This window comes from Notothenia coriiceps, unplaced genomic scaffold (assembly GCF_000735185.1).
Source record: "Notothenia coriiceps isolate Sejong01 unplaced genomic scaffold, NC01 NC01_scaffold00008837, whole genome shotgun sequence".
NCBI classification, from domain to species: domain Eukaryota; kingdom Metazoa; phylum Chordata; class Actinopteri; order Perciformes; family Nototheniidae; genus Notothenia; species Notothenia coriiceps.
Window position 1 is genome coordinate 32,255 of NW_011341538.1, and position 17,622 is coordinate 49,876.

The 17,622-nt window shown below is 38.1% G+C and overlaps 1 protein-coding gene across 1 annotated transcript; it reads left to right on the forward strand.

Moving 5' to 3' along the window:
- Positions 1 to 311: 311 nt before the first annotated feature.
- LOC104944795 (RNA-binding protein Musashi homolog 2-like) lies at positions 312 to 13,305 on the forward strand. The gene is made up of 5 exons (XM_010770373.1): positions 312 to 531; positions 841 to 881; positions 1,168 to 1,249; positions 1,764 to 1,848; positions 13,180 to 13,305. Exons 1-5 carry the CDS (start codon positions 470 to 472, stop codon positions 13,288 to 13,290), a joined length of 381 nt encoding a protein of 126 aa, XP_010768675.1. The 5' UTR covers positions 312 to 469; the 3' UTR covers positions 13,291 to 13,305.
- Positions 13,306 to 17,622: the final 4,317 nt, after the last annotated feature.

The window sequence follows — 17,622 nt, forward strand, 5'->3', positions numbered from 1 at the left end:
CGAATGGATATCTTAATTTGTATAATAAATAATCGCGCTGCTGCTTTGAAAAGCTTGACTTGTCTGTTGAATATGTTAACGTGGCTAATTAAGTGTAACTTTTCTTGGCCAAATATTTTTTTGTTTGTTTTAATGGTATGTGTCCACTGATTTAGAAGAGCAATAAGCCACTTTCACCTCTAGTGGCTTAGTGCTTAATTAAATGACAAATCGGAGGATTGGTTTGCAGATTGCCTGAATTGACGTCAATTGGATTGGTTAGGTGACAGAGGCAGGCTCCGCCCCTCCGGGCCAAGGTAGAGCGTGCTGCGAGAGGGAGGAGGGAGCAGGGGGCTGAGCTGATCCCACGTGTGACGCTTTCATTCCCGGCTCAGTAATATTCTCATAGCGGGGCTTTGCATATCTCCTGCCCGTATCTGTGTGTGTCTGTCACTGTTACTGTAGTCCCAGCCTATAGTTTGAAATAGATATGGAAGGAGACGGGATTCAAGCCACATCCGGAAGCCTAAACGACTCACAACATGACCCGGGGTAAGAATCTTTCTAAATTTAATCCAAAGGTACGGTTTTTTTTCTTGTTTCAACATCTTAGAGAGGACTTCGACTGCCGTGTTGGATTCGTCCCTTCACAGTACGCACTTAAGCCGGTCTGTTTCCAGATTCAGTTTAAGACCTCAGTTTCGTAGCCTCCCCCTTTTATGTAGATAGACTATAATTACGAAGCGCGAATGTGTTTTCATAGTCTTCCTTTATCCTTTAAGGTCGCTTTTAGAAGTAGTTAGTCGTCAAAATGGCCGAACTGACATCTGGACTCACTTCTGTTGTGTTTTCCCCTTACAGTAAAATGTTTATCGGTGGCCTCAGCTGGCAAACCTCACCAGGTGAGACTGTTATTCTCTTTTACAACGTGTCCAGTATTTCTTGTTGTTTTTGTCGCTGTGACTGAGTGCTCGCTGCTGCCCGTGTATGTTCGTGCACTGTGCAGTAGTGTACTGTATGGGATATCTCAGTAGTGTGTGCGCACGATGTTATTTTTGATCTCCGTCCATCTAAAGTCCTCTATTCGACCCCTATGCGCATCGCGGGGTGTTTTTATTTCAATACAGTGACAACAGCATGCCCATATGTTTCTGTCAAAATGACCCGACATATTTTCTCTGTTCACAGACAGCCTTAGAGACTATTTTAGTAAATTCGGAGAAATAAGAGAATGTATGGTGATGAGAGACCCCACGACAAAACGCTCAAGGTAAATACAGGGCTTTTTATCTACTTTTCCTTCCCCAGTGCATGCGGCGATATCGCTCACTTTGTCCGTGTTTCGTTTCGTATTAATCCAGCGTGTATGTGTGTTTGTGTGTCCGCGCGTGCATGTGTTCGTGTGTGTCCCCGTGTGCGCGCCTGCGTGTGGTTTCACAGCAAGCCAGATAAGCTTAAATGCTCACTGCTGTAAAGCTGCAGCCCAATGCAATTTGACATTGACTTTGTGACTGCACCACAATGTTGGTGTAGTGTCGCCTCACATTGTGACATACAAAATAATGATCAGCAGTGTCCACAGATTCTCTTTTAAATCTGCTATAGGATGTTCACAATGTGGATTATAAATACATTTACACATAAATATTGTCACAATAATAAGGTCATAGGAATATTATCTGAAGTATAACATGTAATGTCTTTCTTTTAATCATTTGTATTGTAAAGAAATATGTATTTTGTGTGTATACATTTTAATATTTGTGTCTTTGTGTCTTTTGCAGAGGATTTGGGTTTGTTACGTTTACAGATGCTGCCAGTGTAGATAAAGTCTTGGCTCAACAACACCACGAATTAGACTCAAAGACGGTGAGTTAATTTTATCTACACTTACATAAGTGTGTATTCCTTGTTTAATGTTTGTACTGCCAGTGGAAACCCGTCATGTCATAAATGTGTGACTTTTTATTGCCTAAAGGGCTTGTGGGTAAACACCTCTTGCAGGCTGTGTGGATCAAGGTCATGTAAAAAGGCTAAATGCATGATGGTACCCTTCAACACTAACAGCTTAGCAATAAAACACAACTGCAGGGGAATATTGTGTGTGTTCACTTTCACTTCTTTGGATGAACGCGGCTGACACGCCCCCTTCTTCGCTGTGGCCACATGTGTAGTGTGCACATATCTCATGTTCCACTGAAGGGCGTGCTGTCTCAGGCCTGCTGCCTCGCTACTGTTTGACCCAGCAGATATAGCATTGTGTAATGCCTGACGCACTGATACTGTAAATGTAAAAAAAAAAACTTTACCCCCAAAGAAATGTCGCCCTAATGTCAAACACGGAGTTCTGTATTTGTGAAAACTAAAGCTTGATTACATTTGTACATGTTATTTAAAGTAATTGTTCTTTTCTAATGTATAACAATGTATTTTTTGAATTAGTCATTGTAAAAGCAATAACCGTTATGAAAGCATGTTTATTTAGAAACTAAATTGCTTGCACATATTTGGGAACTGATTCAGACATACACCCATGCACAATGAACACACATGAACAAAGCACATTGTACTTCCCTTTGACATTTTCAGTAGGTTAATAATTAAAGATGTGATTTTTGAAAGATGTCTGGAGTGATGGATTAGACGGGGTTCAGCTGAAATTTTATTTGGCTGGAAATTCAGCTCGGTAGGTGGTAATATCAGGGTATGCCAGCATAGTTCTGTGTGTGCTATCTTAACTGAAGGCAGGTCTAGATGGAGGAATATGTTTAAGGATCAAGAAAGACAAATTGTATCTGATGATACTTACTAGACCAGTAATGTTAAAGATGTGTTGTCCATTATAATGATATTTTTTAGCCTGAGTGCTTTTTGTTGGGTAGTAGACATTGCTTTATTTTCTGTAAAGTTCCCAGGGTATGGCTTTATTTTGTTGTTGTTGTGGGCACTGAGTTTTCCAGACAGTTATAAGAACAGCTCAGTAAGGAAGGCTTTACTTCTATAAACTTGCTATTCCTACCGGTCTAAAAAAATGTTATTTAACATTATAAAAAAAGAGACATGCATACCTTTTACAAAATGATTGATAACACTTGATGGGCATGCCGTAGATAATTAGCCCCCCCCCCAACTCATACAGCCTTTTATGTTATGCGCAGTGTATCACCTAAACATTGTGCTTTAGTGTTCCTATGTCTTATGGGGAAATTAATGACAGTCAGTGAATCATCAGTCATTAAATATATAAAGGGCAGTTATTGACATTGCAAGGAACAATAATTATAAGTGATGGCATTGCAAATATCTGTAGAGTACATACTGTAGATAGAGGAAATTATTCAAACGCACTTTGAGGCAGAATATAAGGCAATTTGATAACTTTAAGCAAGACATTTTTATTGAACAACTTTGTTGCAGTATATACTTACAGTGAAGGTCGGGGGGGAAACGTGTGCGCAGTTTTATACCTAAGAGTTGTCCGGTACAGCCCCAGTTTATTTCCTTTTTTAAACGGAGCAGGTGTTGGTTCAACGCTTTGTCCGAAGGCACTATGAGAGCTGCAGCAGCAGGAAACAGTTACATTCCTTGAGAATTTAAAATGATATTCAGGATATTCATTGGATTTAACTTTATGACCTCATGCTCATAGCACAGTCTCAGTCCACTGCTACTTCAATGTTGCAACTGACTTATTGATTGCAAAATAGTTTTTCCACCCGTAAGAAAAAGCTACTTTTTTCCTTATCATAAAAGTTACCAAACTTTCGCCTGCAGTTATTGTCATTATCAAAATGTAGAATATCCTTTGCCTATTTTGTTATGCATTCGGCTGGAGGTAAAGCACTTGTTCCACAAGCATATTAAGTGCTATGCAAAATGTGTTCTATACAATTTTCATTTTCTCAAATTGTGAGCCACCTGTTCTATATCCACATAAAAATGCTCAAAGCGTTGCAGCTACATATATGTACATTAACAATTGTAGCATATCACACTTATTGTAGCCTATAGGTAGTTTTTGCTAATGTCATCAAAGCCTCCCCCTTACTGAACAGTGAAATTTTACCCAGAATTGCAGCACAGCACTGAACTTGTTCAATGTCTGTCCTTACCTAATTGAAAAGTTACACAGGGCTTTTGGCGAATCCTTAAAAATGTAACATAGCCCGTATTATTCCCTTTGTAAGGCAGTTTAATAAAGAAAATCTATATGCTGTTGTGGTGGATTTTCATTGTAAATATGTTAAGGTATTTATCAGGGCTTTCTTTCTCCCTGCTTTTATTAGATGGCATATAGAAGAGAGCTGACAGGAAATTAAGGGAGAGAGAGTCCAGGCCAGACTCCATCACATGGTCAGCGACTTAAACCCTCAGGCCACCAGACTGCCTCCAATAAATATTTGTTTACAGACTAATAACATCATCATTATAGACTTATACACAATCTTTATTCAGAAGAATATATGGTGCCAAATCATATTTGCATTCCTGTCTGATATCAATATAGACATTTGTTTTTGGAATGAGTCATTTGCTTTGTTTTCATGGGCAAGAATTGTGTCTCCATACCCTCCAACCTAAAATGCATTGATGGTACTGATAGTCCTGTAATAATAGGGATAACTAATGCCTCCGTCACAATAAACAACAAAGTGAAGCTGAAGCAAAGCTTTGTTTAGCTTGACATTTTTATAATCAGATGAGTGTTTGACAGTATAATTGACATACCAAAGATCCTGACTCAAATACATGCAGAAATGGATATTTCCTAGCTGCTAATGTGCTGTTGTTTATCCGTTGGCGATGAAATAGCAGATTGCAAACCTAAGGCAGCTGTCTGTGTTGTTTTCCTCACCATTAGTCATTGGGCTGTATCTGCTGTGCTGGATATCTCCACGCTCACGCTATCAAGATCGCATTGCATTAGGATATATCATATCTGTTTTTATAAAGTTGCTCAGCACGAATGGGAAGAAGGAGCCGAGTCCAGAGAATGTGGATGGTTCTTGATGCGTTTGCAGATGTTGGTTTGATACAAGCCTCCTACTTTTGCAGTGCTTGAAAGAATCCTTACCAATGTTTTTGTCCGGAGTAACCTTGAAAGGCGTCAGTGGCTGGAGGTTCTGTGACAGTGAACAAGCTGAGTTAGATTATTCAGTAGAAATCATACCCACCCTTTGTTATTATCTAATTGTATGAGTGATTTAGTTTAATGGGCGAAATAAATGAATGTGGCTTTTATTTAACAAACTATTAGTATTTGTTGAATGCAAACACAAAAGAGGCATTTATTGCTTTGATTACACTGGTACCTCACAAAGAATTTCTTCATTATATTCGTTATTAATGTGACATCCACACAAATGGCAGGATGTGCACGCGATCACAGTTGTCGTTCTTCTGCTTTCTGATTTTTACCGTGTGGCTGCTTTTTGTCCGGTTATGAAAACACTCAGAAAAGGATGAATGTGAATGAGACATATGGAGAAGAACAGCCTGGGGCTTCAAAACACACATGCTGGTAATTCAGAACATATTTACCATTTTTCATGATGCTTTGTTCGGTTTAGAAATATGCAACTCAAAGCATCTGTTCCTGAAGATGTTTCCAGGCAGACTGGTATGAACAGGAGAGATCATAGCACATGATTTTGCATTTGAGAAATACACTTGGAAACTTAACAAGGCAGTAGATTGATGCAATGTTGGCATTGGGGCTAAACAATGAATCAAAAATAACGTTATAGTACAATTTTCAGATTCCAGGAGGTAAAACATGTGTTGCAATACTTCTAAATTAAGTATTGCAGAGATGTACAAAGTTGAATATTGTATTCTACACACTGGGAAATACATCCACTATGCAAATTTTATTAGATTTCTCAATGAAAATGAGAATAATGATGAAGCCATTCCTTGAAGGAATTGTGAATCCTATTACAATTGCAATATCAGTCTTAATAATTGCTATGATGTATAATTTCCAAATCGTTCAGACCTAGTTGCGTCTTTAAATGTTTAATGTGAAGCGTTTATACAAAATAAAATACAATTTCATCAAATATCCATAAGGGACCCACCAATTGTTAATGCAATATATATTTCTTCAAGGCAGCGGGAGATAATTCCTCTTATGTTAACAATTTATGGTTTAATTTCTTACAACCATATCTTTGTTTTCTTGTAAGAGAAAAATTCTATACGTTCCTGGATGTTCCATATGGAGGACCCCCGGTCAAATTGGACCTGCAGTTTTGATGTTTAAGGTGAGGCAGGGAGCAACCCAAGAGGAAAGGCACGGATGAGCAGCTGTTCTTGGCAGATCAAAATCATATTCCTCCGATAGGATAAGGTTGTAAAGTCAAATCAGTGAGCTAAACTCTGACTCGCTCTTGTTTAAGAAAAGCAGGTGCTCTGTCTTCTGCAGTTAATTATGGCTCAAGGCGTTATTACTTCACGCTGTATATGTCTCTTGTCGGTACATACAGAACATGAGATGTTTGTCAGGCCGGTAATGTAATATCTTCTGTTATACCAGTGAATCTGGATCATACTCATAATGGTGTTGCATATTTCCTTCGTGAAATTCTCATTATTGATTTGACTGGCTTTAAAAACTCTTTGAGGTGTTATCCCATCCGCAAAAAAAAGAAATCTGTAAAGATTGACAGCACAGATATGGAATATGTTACGTTTTAATTCTTGTCTTTTCCGTCGGTATCTCACAAACACACCTGTGGACCTGCTCACACTATAAAGTTGGGGTAAAAAGCTGCAAGCTTTGATAAGCCGTTTCCTTTTAGCTTAAACACCACGCCATCATGCCGGTGTAGATACGTCTTAAGAGAGAGGAAGAGAGTTTACCCAGGAGCCGCATTAATACATGAAATCCTTTTATAAGATGTGAACTTAAGATATAGGCTGTTTCTCGGCACAGATCTCCAACAGTCGCATGCAGAAACAGCCCACAGAGACCCTGTAGTAAAGGGCTGTGGAAGATAAAAGATGGAGGGGGAGGCAGGGTAAGAAGGGGATGTTCTCATTTATTATGTTGACATATCAGGTTGTATGATGTCTTGAGGAAATCCGCCTTTGTTCTGTCTGGGATAATGTTTCATCATAAAATAAAGATGCAGAGAAGGTCTTATTTTGTACAATTTTGGGTGATGTAAAGAGGCCATAAGGTGAGAAATACTTACCAACACACTGTAGAGTCCTGGTTTGCTTAACAGTGAGGACAAAGCTCCCGACTACAGCTACGTTAGCAGTAGCAAATCTTTAGATTGTCATTCTATGGTGCTCCGCAGGTACTGAACTGTGTAAACTTGTGTAGGTGCTACCTGAGGTTCAAACATTGCAAAAGGCTTGCATTCCGTAATTGCAGTGCCTTTTGAAAATGACATCACATTATAGGTTGTCTGTCAATTGTACATAAAAGGTACTGCTACCATTAGAGGGTTTTAGTACATTAATCAAAGGAAAAAAGGACCCCATAGAACCTAAATTACAGACATTTATAGATAACAGATGCCTCTAATAATCATACCTGTAAGACTGAAGAGCTGCATGAGTGTGTCTACATTTGCCCCAGGTTTCCTCGAGATCAATGTAAACATCATATCCCGAATGAGACCAGGATTCATATCCCTGTGTACATGATTCTAACTATATCCTTTTTCTTGGAAGGACATATACCATCAATTATTATTCTAATTTTATTATAAAAATATATGATATTGGGCAACATCTTTGAGCCTGAACTGTCTGTGGACTACTTAAGTGTCATATTGCTTTTACTTTGCTTAATGTAAAACAAAAACCTCCACTTTCATACCCAATAAAACAACAATAGAAAATGTTGTTGTACATCAGTCACGTTTATTTCTCTGCTCCTTAATGAATTTTACGACCTTCATACTTCAGTGTTAAAACAATAAATGGAAGGTAATTTCCATGTGTTTACCTGCTTAATAGCTGGTTCCCATCGTTTGAGCAGCTAATCTGGCAACTAATAAAACGTAATGTTCAGGTGGAGCATATTCATATTCAGAGCAGATTGTTTGCTCAACTCGCAGTCAGGTTTCTAATAATCTATGTGCCGTTTATTTTGCATGCACAGCTTGTAATGTTTTCATAATAAAGACATTTCCTAGAGGGGGATTAATAAAGTACTTGCTACTAGAAGATAACCATAAAGCTGGATGGGAGGTGTCGCTATCTACGAAGATGTTGCGTGTCTTTTTAACTTATGTGCTTTTTGGGACAAATATCCCTTAAAAACACCTTTTTACTTCTACATCAGTTTGTGATTTGTTCCCAGAATCAATTTCAACAAATCACAGAGTATGCTTTAATTTGTTGCATTCAGCTGATAGAGAATAACATTGAAAGTAAAAGCACAGTGAGGATAAGAGAGTGCCCTCCCCCCTAACACATTAAGGGAAGAATAGTATACTCAAAAACAAAAACATGCAAAGTGCATCACTAATAGGTTGGTGTTTTTAATAAAAGCTAACATTTTGAAGATATAAATGAAATCAGACTTGAGGGAAATGTTGCACCTTGTGTGGAAACTCCTATAACAAGTGCCCAGGTTCGGTTGACTGATCCCAAACCCTGATGGTATGTGAGTTGCATAACCAAAATGTTTCAGGAAGGAAGTATCGGGTCAAACCGGGACAGCATAGTCTCTGGTTCAAAGGTTTGGTTACACAGTAAAGTCAGGGGTGGAAGGCAACTAAGTACAATAGGAGCTTTCACACCGCAGTACTTTTCCCACAAAGGTTCATGAGAACTTAGTTCATCAGAACTCTTTAGTTCTGATTAACTAAGTACAGATCGCGTTCACACCGGAATAAGTCCCTGGGGGTGGATTAGGCAAATGAAGCCGCTGACGTCACTTCTTCTTCTTCTGCTTTGGGTTTACTGGCAGACCGCAAACAACTTCACGGCGTATACTGCCGCCCAAAATCCCCGGCCGGAAGTCCCCGGAGTTGGGGACTGGCCTTCCAAGTAAATCGCCAGAACGCCGACACCTCCTCATCTCCACCGCTCCCATGTTTTATTTTGTGTTGCCATAAGTTAGTCTCTCTGTGTTTCTGCGCTGGGCTAATGCTAATGCTAATAATGCTAATGCGAGGATAATAAAATGGTGGCTTCACAACACTTTTTTTGAGTTTTACAGGGCGTGGTTTGCAATCCGCCCAGCCAATCAGAAATGTAGCTCTTTTCTCACAAGAGAGCCGCATGAGAGTCCCTGCTCTCTAGCAGGGACGGAAAAGGGGGTAAAAAGGTTCTCATGAACTAATTTTAGTTCCGGCTCTTTTTGGTGTGAACACGACATTTCGGAACTATATCGGAACTAAAGTGGGAAAATTACTCCGGTGTGAACGCGGCTATTTACTCAAGAACTGTTCTTTTTTAAAGTACATGTACTTTACTTGAGTATTTCCCTTTTATGCTACATTGTACACATTTTGAAAGCAAATACTGTACTTTTTACTCGACTACATTTATTTCAGGACATTATTTAGTTCATATTTTGATACAAAAATTGAATTTAACTTTTTTTTTTTTTGTGGATGGAGATACCTGGCATTCTTTTCACCTTTTTAACAGCTCCAAAATCCAAATGTAAAACACGTTACTGGATCACTAATTATAATCCAGTGTGTGATGGCCACTTAGATGAGTACTTTCAGATTTAGTACTTAAGTATATTTTGCTGCCAATACATATTTGAAATGCAGGACTTTTACTTGTAACAGAGTATTTGTACACAGCAATCTTACTACTTTTAACTTAAGTATAACATCCGAGTACTTATTACACCTCAGAGTAAAGTGCAGTGCACATTTTAGCTATTGGCCTTAGTTATGATGGCACTTTCACATTTTTACACATTAATATGTAAACCAAAGGGAAACGATTGCTTCGTCTCCTCTCCTCCTGTTCAAATTTCTCGGTCATTCATCATAAGTTGTGACCTAAAAAGGTGCTGCTACAAGATTTCTCAGAAGGATTGGTTAGTACCGTAAGTCCTCTTTGCCTCATTTGGTTGCATTGCCTTGAGAGTGACTTTAAACAATCCACAGTAGCCTCATTACAACACCATTCTGTGCATATAATTGCCTCTTTTTGATAGTTGTAGTATTTGCAACTGACAGAAAACTATAGGACCTCCATTGTTTTTCAGTGCTCTCTTGAATCGGAAAGCCTCGTTGTGAAAAATAAATTCTCAGCAGGAAGGAAAAACAATTAGTTGACACAATATGTTGAAATGAGGTTTAATAGGTTTTGTATAGGCTTAAAAAAAGTCAGATATATTTCCAAGTGTATATAGGACTTTGGTATTCTAAGCATAATGTGTTGTCTTTGCTCAAATAGGGCACACAGAATAATTGAGTTTAAATTGGTTATGCCTGGGGCTAAGTGCTAAAACAAATCTTTAAATTAAATTCATTACAAGCAGGGGTTGCCATACCCAGGTGTTATTGAATTCATTTCTCATTTTGACCTGATTTAAAAAGATTACCGTAATAACTGAGACTGACAGAAAAGATGACAATGACATTGCACATCATGGTTTCCCTTCAAACACATTAAAACGTGCTCAGTCTCATTGGCTTAATTGATCTGTGCAGATGGTGTCTTTATGTTCTTGTGTTTCTTAATTCGTTCTATTTTCATTGTTTTCCTCATCAGGAAGAGATTTGTTTTTTCATAAATATATCCATCTGTGCTCAAGGAGTAACTTTTATGGATGCATATAATTAGTATACTGATTGTAGATGTGAGTTTAATACGCAGCAGAAGATATATAAAAAAGGATTTTCAGTTAAAAACAAAAGCAAATCTTTCCTCTTACAATTTCTTTGGTATTCAGGCAAAGACAATTGAGGAAGACATTGCTGTATGAGATAGTTCCTCTACATTGTAAAGGTTGATGAGACCCCCCACATACCTTCATACCAGTGAAATGAATTAGGGAAATGTAGCTAATGAGATAACAAGCATAAGATGGAGAAACAGGCTGATCTGACGCATCCTCCTGGTTATTTGGCAATATCTGGAGGCGTCAGAGGCCCCAGACTCTCATTTTCTCCCTGTCATATTCAATCAGCGATTCCTGCCTAAAATAAAAGCTGCGACCATGACCGGCAGAGCGATAGTGTGGCTGGCTTGCTCACTAACTTGTTCTTCTTTTTCTGTTGTTGTTTTTTGAATGTACTATATCAGTTGACACCATCGTAAAATGATGTCGTATCACCAATATTAGTCAGTAATTAGCAGTCTTTTAAATGTGCTTTGCCATAGTGCATCGCCAAATACCTTTCTACATTTGTATCAGTAGTAGAAAATATCAAAGTAATGTCAGGGATATTTGATATATTTTCAAATCCTCATCATTTCACTTCCATTAGTCAGACTTGAAGATATTCATTCGAGATGTTAGTCTGTTTTTAACCTAATTGCTCAGCGAAAATTCCGAAAAACTAAGCCGACCTGCGTGAAAGCAGTTATGGGGCCTAATCTCTGCACCTGTCTAATTATAGAATGCTGTATAGTAGGGATTCATTGAATGACTGATAGGCTGCTACAATGCTGCATTGTGAATAAAAGAGCTTTTTTGAAGCTTTATGTAGCAACATTTAAATAATAATAAATGAATCATGATTGATCAAATGTCAACTTTTTGGTGAGAAACTTCAAAAAAAAAATGTGTTGTCGTAAAACTGTGAAGTAACACCTTCTTTTTTTTTGTGAAACCGCTCAATGAACTACATCTCCCGTATCGCACCACACACCAAGACGGCCGTCACGTTGGCACATTTCACTTCTTTCTTTCAGGCGGAAAGTATTAAAAGAGGTGAAAATCACTACAAGTCTGGGCATGTTGAGAGCTGTACATACACAAAAGGGGAGTTAGTCGGTTCCGTAAGAGCCAGCATGCGGGACCGGGATTCTGGGATTTGTAGTCTTTCTAGTTGCGTATTTTTCATAGTCTTATATTTCAACAGTTTTACGACAAACTGTGACTTTTTTGACATGGAAATGATTTTTTAAGATTGACAAACTTCATGTGTAATTCGTGCCACAATTCAAACGGGATCGAAAGATACATTTTCGCTCCCCATTGACTTCAATACATACTTTTTCCGAAATAAGGTCCCATGGGTAGATGTAGATGGGCGGGACTTCGCATCTCTATAGTTTTGTTACAAATATATATTCCATGTTTTTAATTTGTATTATTCTTCTTCTTATTATTATGCATGTAATTTGACATTTAATTTAGCAAACATTTTAATAGGAATATAATTGTTTATTTATACTTATTTCAATTGTATGTTCTTCAGCAAAACAGCACTTTACAATACACACCATAGATACCAATATTTGTTCCAGTCTACCCTGATCAAGGAACAGTTTCAACGTTTGTTTGGGATATTGGTGAATATATTTTGTAAAGAGCCTTGTATACCAGCTGCTACGAAAAAATAAAAAACATCAATTGCTTTTTATCTGCCGACTAAGACAATGTGACTCATCAATGATCAGGAGAAAAACATGATCAGGGCATGTAGTTGTCAGATTTGATATTTTTGACTGCCACATGACTACAAGGGAATTAGCATATTAAGATACACATAACCATGACTCAGCCGTTCCTCGTGAAAATAACTTATAACCTTAACCAGAGCGGCGGACAGAGGGGAAAAATTAAAGGTCAGATTAAACAAAAGTCAGCTTCAATGTAGGAGAGCCATTGTGCAATGAAAAAAAAACATCCTTCCTATGTTCTAATCATCCTTTTGTTGGGCCATTTATGTGCACTTAATTTGTAACTGCAATAACTTTGACAGCTCCTGAATGCAGATTTAGTGTAAAAAATGCTTATTGAATTCAAGAGCAGACTTTCTATCGCCACAGGCAGCTTTTGTTAATCTTAATGGCCTAGATACATTCTTAATATTGTCAATTGAAAATATCACAATTTGAATACATTTTGAATCTGTATTACTGCTTTTAAAGTCCTAGTATTTATCCGTGGTCACAGAGGATTTACAATATGAATGCTTGGACTCTGGGGAGCCTTTTGTGGTCTTACAGTTTGAGAAATATTTTTAACACCTATTCATTGCTTTTCACCAAAAACCCAGCGTTTCTTTTAACAACAATTTATTTTCTCCTTCTCAGATTGATCCTAAGGTTGCCTTTCCACGTCGCGCCCAGCCTAAGGTAAGAATAAATTGGTCACTAACCCCGCTCAAAGAAAATGATTATGTCTCATGTCACCGGCTTACCTAATTTTGTGTGCTCACACAGCAGACACAAAGAAGCGGTGGTTGTCTGTTTGTTATTGTCGAGAAATACCTAGTGTGGCTCCATTGTTCTCACCTTGCCTGTGCTGTTTCACCAAAGCAATTAAAGTTGGACAAATAAGACTTAAAGGAAACGTTCAGCATGATTGAGGTTATGCTGATTTATATACACATCATTTTTTCCCTGTGCTTTTATGCTTATATTTGCATTTCATCCCTCATTATAGTTTTTTTTTTAAATGTCACCATTTTTAAATGTGTTATTAGAAAATAGCTCAATGCCAATTTTAGGCTGCAATAGTATAATCAGGCTCATTGTGTGTTTATGCAACAGAGTATAAATGTGAAACCATCTTATTGGTTTGATGGGGGAACTTGTAACTGACAGGAAGTGGGTTCATATGTCTGCAGTTATCTATTTGTTGGAAGTTTTATGCAGGTGTGAAAAATAGGACGTGGAGAAATAATGTCATCCCGTCTTGTGTTGTTAAAGGTTTTTTTAAGGTGCACGTTTTTGTAAAAAGCTAAGAGTTTTATTCTTAGATGATTGTTGACATCTCTGACAGGGATGCATTTAATTTGCTGGTGGAATTATACGTCTATTGAGTTGTTTTCTTTTGTATTTGGAGTTGAATAGGATTGAATGACATAAGTGATTAAGAAATATCTGTAATTGTGGTGCATGCATCGAGAAATAGTCACAATTAGCATTGAAACAATGGGTGATTTAAAAGACAAGCCAAACTCATATCACGCAGGAACTGATGTATGAGCTCCTCATGATGCTTATTATCTTTTCTTTTTCCTTTTTTTGATTACTGGTCTCGAGCAATTTCTATTGACTATTAAATATTCAGCGTGTGCAGATGGTTTTGTGTCGTAGTCAAGGGCTTTGTTGACATACCCTCTCACACCGTCCCCCAGCTTTAGTGTGAATGCACGGTACAGTGTAGCGCTATTCAACACCACCATAAGGGCTTTTTCCACCTAAACCAGGTGGAAATCAATAATAGATTTTCTCCTTCCCACTGGATCAGAGAGAGGCATTGTTAAAGAGTTGGTCAGGTTTCAAATGAGGAATTGGCAGTGGAGGCTTTCAAAGCCAGAGCACATGGTGACTTAAGGATATCGGCATATGGTTGAGAAACTACCAGCGTTCTTGCACGCCAAGTGTATCACTTTAACTTCTTTCCTTTTGAGTCTCGCTCACAGAAGTCGAAGGTGCAATAAAACAGCTCAGATGGTGGTTGATGCTTCCAATTTTTAAATGAACCACAAACTCCTCTTGCTGTCGCAGTTATTCTTAATCTTTTTTAAACACTCTTATACCATTTCTGTATGCTATGACTCAGGGAGGCAATTGCAATATGTTTGTGCTGTTGTACTACATGTTTGTCATTCCACCTTGCCTGCTTCATAACTCAGTGAAATAATGACACCATAACATAATTTGTGGCACTGCAAAAGCCCTGTGCCAATGATTTATAAAATTGCTATAGGGCAAGCTTGTTAGAGAAGAAAAGTGGTTGTATTGAATGTGGATTATAAAGGATCTAAAAGCAATGGTATTAAACCGAATAGATTAACATTGCATGGGTTTGTACTTTATGTTAAATTGATTTAAGACCTTTCAAAGAAGTCCCAGAGTTTCCCATTTAGAAAGTCTTCTCTGTTTTTGCATTTTGCTTTCTTTTGTCCCTCTCTCCTCTGCACTGTCTGCCCGCCTGGCTGCCTATGCAGCTGTTGAATAGGCTCCGTTCTCATTTAAAGAAGCTCTGCTTGGCAGGTGCCTCAGTGGCACGGGCTTCAGGGAGAAAATCGTGACGAGACCAATCAGCGTTAATTTTCTCACGGCTAACAATGACCTCGCAAGTAACCCTGCCAGTGACCTCGCGCTGCTGAATCCTGCAGTATGGTAAAACTATACAGTATGTACAGCACGTAGAGTAATGCTGAAAACAGACAGGAAGTGAAGGTGAACACAGAGGACATTTCACTGTAAATAACTGAAGGTGTTTGCACTTGGATGACAGGATCACAGGAAAAACAATTTGAATCAGCAGGCCTAACTGACACTGCCCCAAAACACGGACATTTCCATTGTTAAGAGAGGGTCAGAAAAACAGCGGGGAAGGCGCTGGGCAACAAATAATCATTAGGGAATAACTGACAGCCTCGCAATCCTTTAATTTAAATCTGATTTTACCTATTGCAAAGTCGACTTGCTTGAGGATTTGTATTGGTACTCGGTACAATTCTGCAGTAAATAAAACATTTCTGTTTTTAAATGCCGGGATTATACCGGAATTGTAGGTCATGATGATACATAAATATGCCATTGTCGGACAAATTGGTCACAATGTGATTATTATTATTATATAATTGCCCTTGCAGTTAATAATACATTTTGAGAAGTTTGGTGTGAGCATCTGCACTAGAATAGGGTATTGTACCGGGGGAGAAAACCAAAGCCCTGGTCAAATAGAAAAACATGTGCAAAAGAAATGCAAACTGACACACATTACTAATGAATGATGTCACACATCTAACGCTTATCTTAAGACTTCAAAGTGAACGTTTTGTATTAGAAATAGAGGCTGTGCTTACTCTTTGTGTCAAAGGTATCGGTGCGGACTAGTCCACGGATATTCAGGGATTACGTTTTTCTATTGATGATTGACAGATGAGAAAGAAAGGATTACACAATGATGATGTGATGCAAGGTGTTTTATGCACATTCATTTATGCCTTATATCCTCCCTGCCATTCAGCCGGGCTGGGGGAGCCATGGCATTATAAGATAGGCGGCTAAAAGTAGCTTTAGAATTCCAGCATTTCAACATAAATGTTTCAGCGACTCAACTTTAAGTTTCACAATTGTTTTCATTATCATTTAATCTGTTGATTATTTCCTAGAATAAATGTTTAATGGGCTATAAAATCTCTGAGAATCTTGGATGTACATTTCTATATTTTCCAAGTAAGTCCAATTTCTTTAAATGTCTAGTCATTCCAAAACCCAGTGACATTCCCTTTATTGGATATAAAACAGGTAAGTAATAAATCCCCTCATTTGATAGGCTGAAAATAGGATTTTCTAGTATTTTTGCATTAGAAATGAATCTAACAACTAGGGGTGTAACGGTACACGTACCCGTAATTATTTGGTACGGGCCCTTCGGTTCGGTACACGTGTGTACCGAAGTGTACCGGACGAATATAAGTAAAACGTAAAAAATTGAGAACGTGAACAACTTTTTGGAAGTAATCTCAGGTGCTGCGTCGCGGCATTCAGAGTAATTTGCTCACATTGGGTTCAACGCGTCATAGAGCGAGCAAGTCATTTCATTGGACGAGAGGCATACTATGAGAGCTGGTCACAGGAATGCGTTCAAATTTAGTCAGTAATTTGAGGAACTGTCGAAATGGGAACGCAGATAAAGTTGAGCTCGAAAATCCTCCAGCATCATTGAAGTTTCCGGTTTGGGAACATTTTGGTCTCGCAGTTACGTACAAGGATGACGGACAAAGACAGGTGGACCGAACCAAAGCTGTTTGTCGGCATTGTTCAACTAAAATTGGTTACGGCTGGCAATACATCAAACTTGCACACTCATTTGAAAAGGCATCACCCGAACGTGAATATCACCGGTACCAAAAGAAAAAAGACTGAAGTGCAAACCCAACTCCCGCTAGCATTTAAGCCTCCACCACTCGCAAAAAGTTCAGACCGAGCCAAAGCTATTACAAACGCCAAATATCCTTATGTTGCCATGTTAGCAAAGCGCTACCTGGCTGTATCTGCTACCTCTGTAACTAGCGAGAGGGTGTTCTCCACAGCAGGAGACATTGTTAGTGCCAGCAGATCTGCCCTTTCGGCAAGCAATGCAGACAAGTTAATTTTTCTTTAAAAAAAAAACATGAAAATACAATGACAAGCAAGTCATAATGTCAAACTGGCTGCTTAGGTACAGTAGTACAGTTCAAATACAGATTATTTCAGTTCATCGAAATGCTTTAATGTTTATTTTATTATATTTTGTATTTATTTGAGTGAATATTACAGTTTAATAATAATTAAAAACCCCAAACTAATAGTTTATGTTTTGTGAGTACTAGTACAGTAAAGTTCAAATACAGATTATTTGAAAATGCTGCACCTTAATGTTTATTTTATTTTGTATTTATTTGAGTGAATACATTATTCACAGTTTAATAATAATAAAAAAGAACAAAAATATTTTATGTTTTGTGATAATTTTTTCTGCTGTACCGAAAACGTACCGAAATGTTTGTGAACCGTTAAACCCCTACTAAC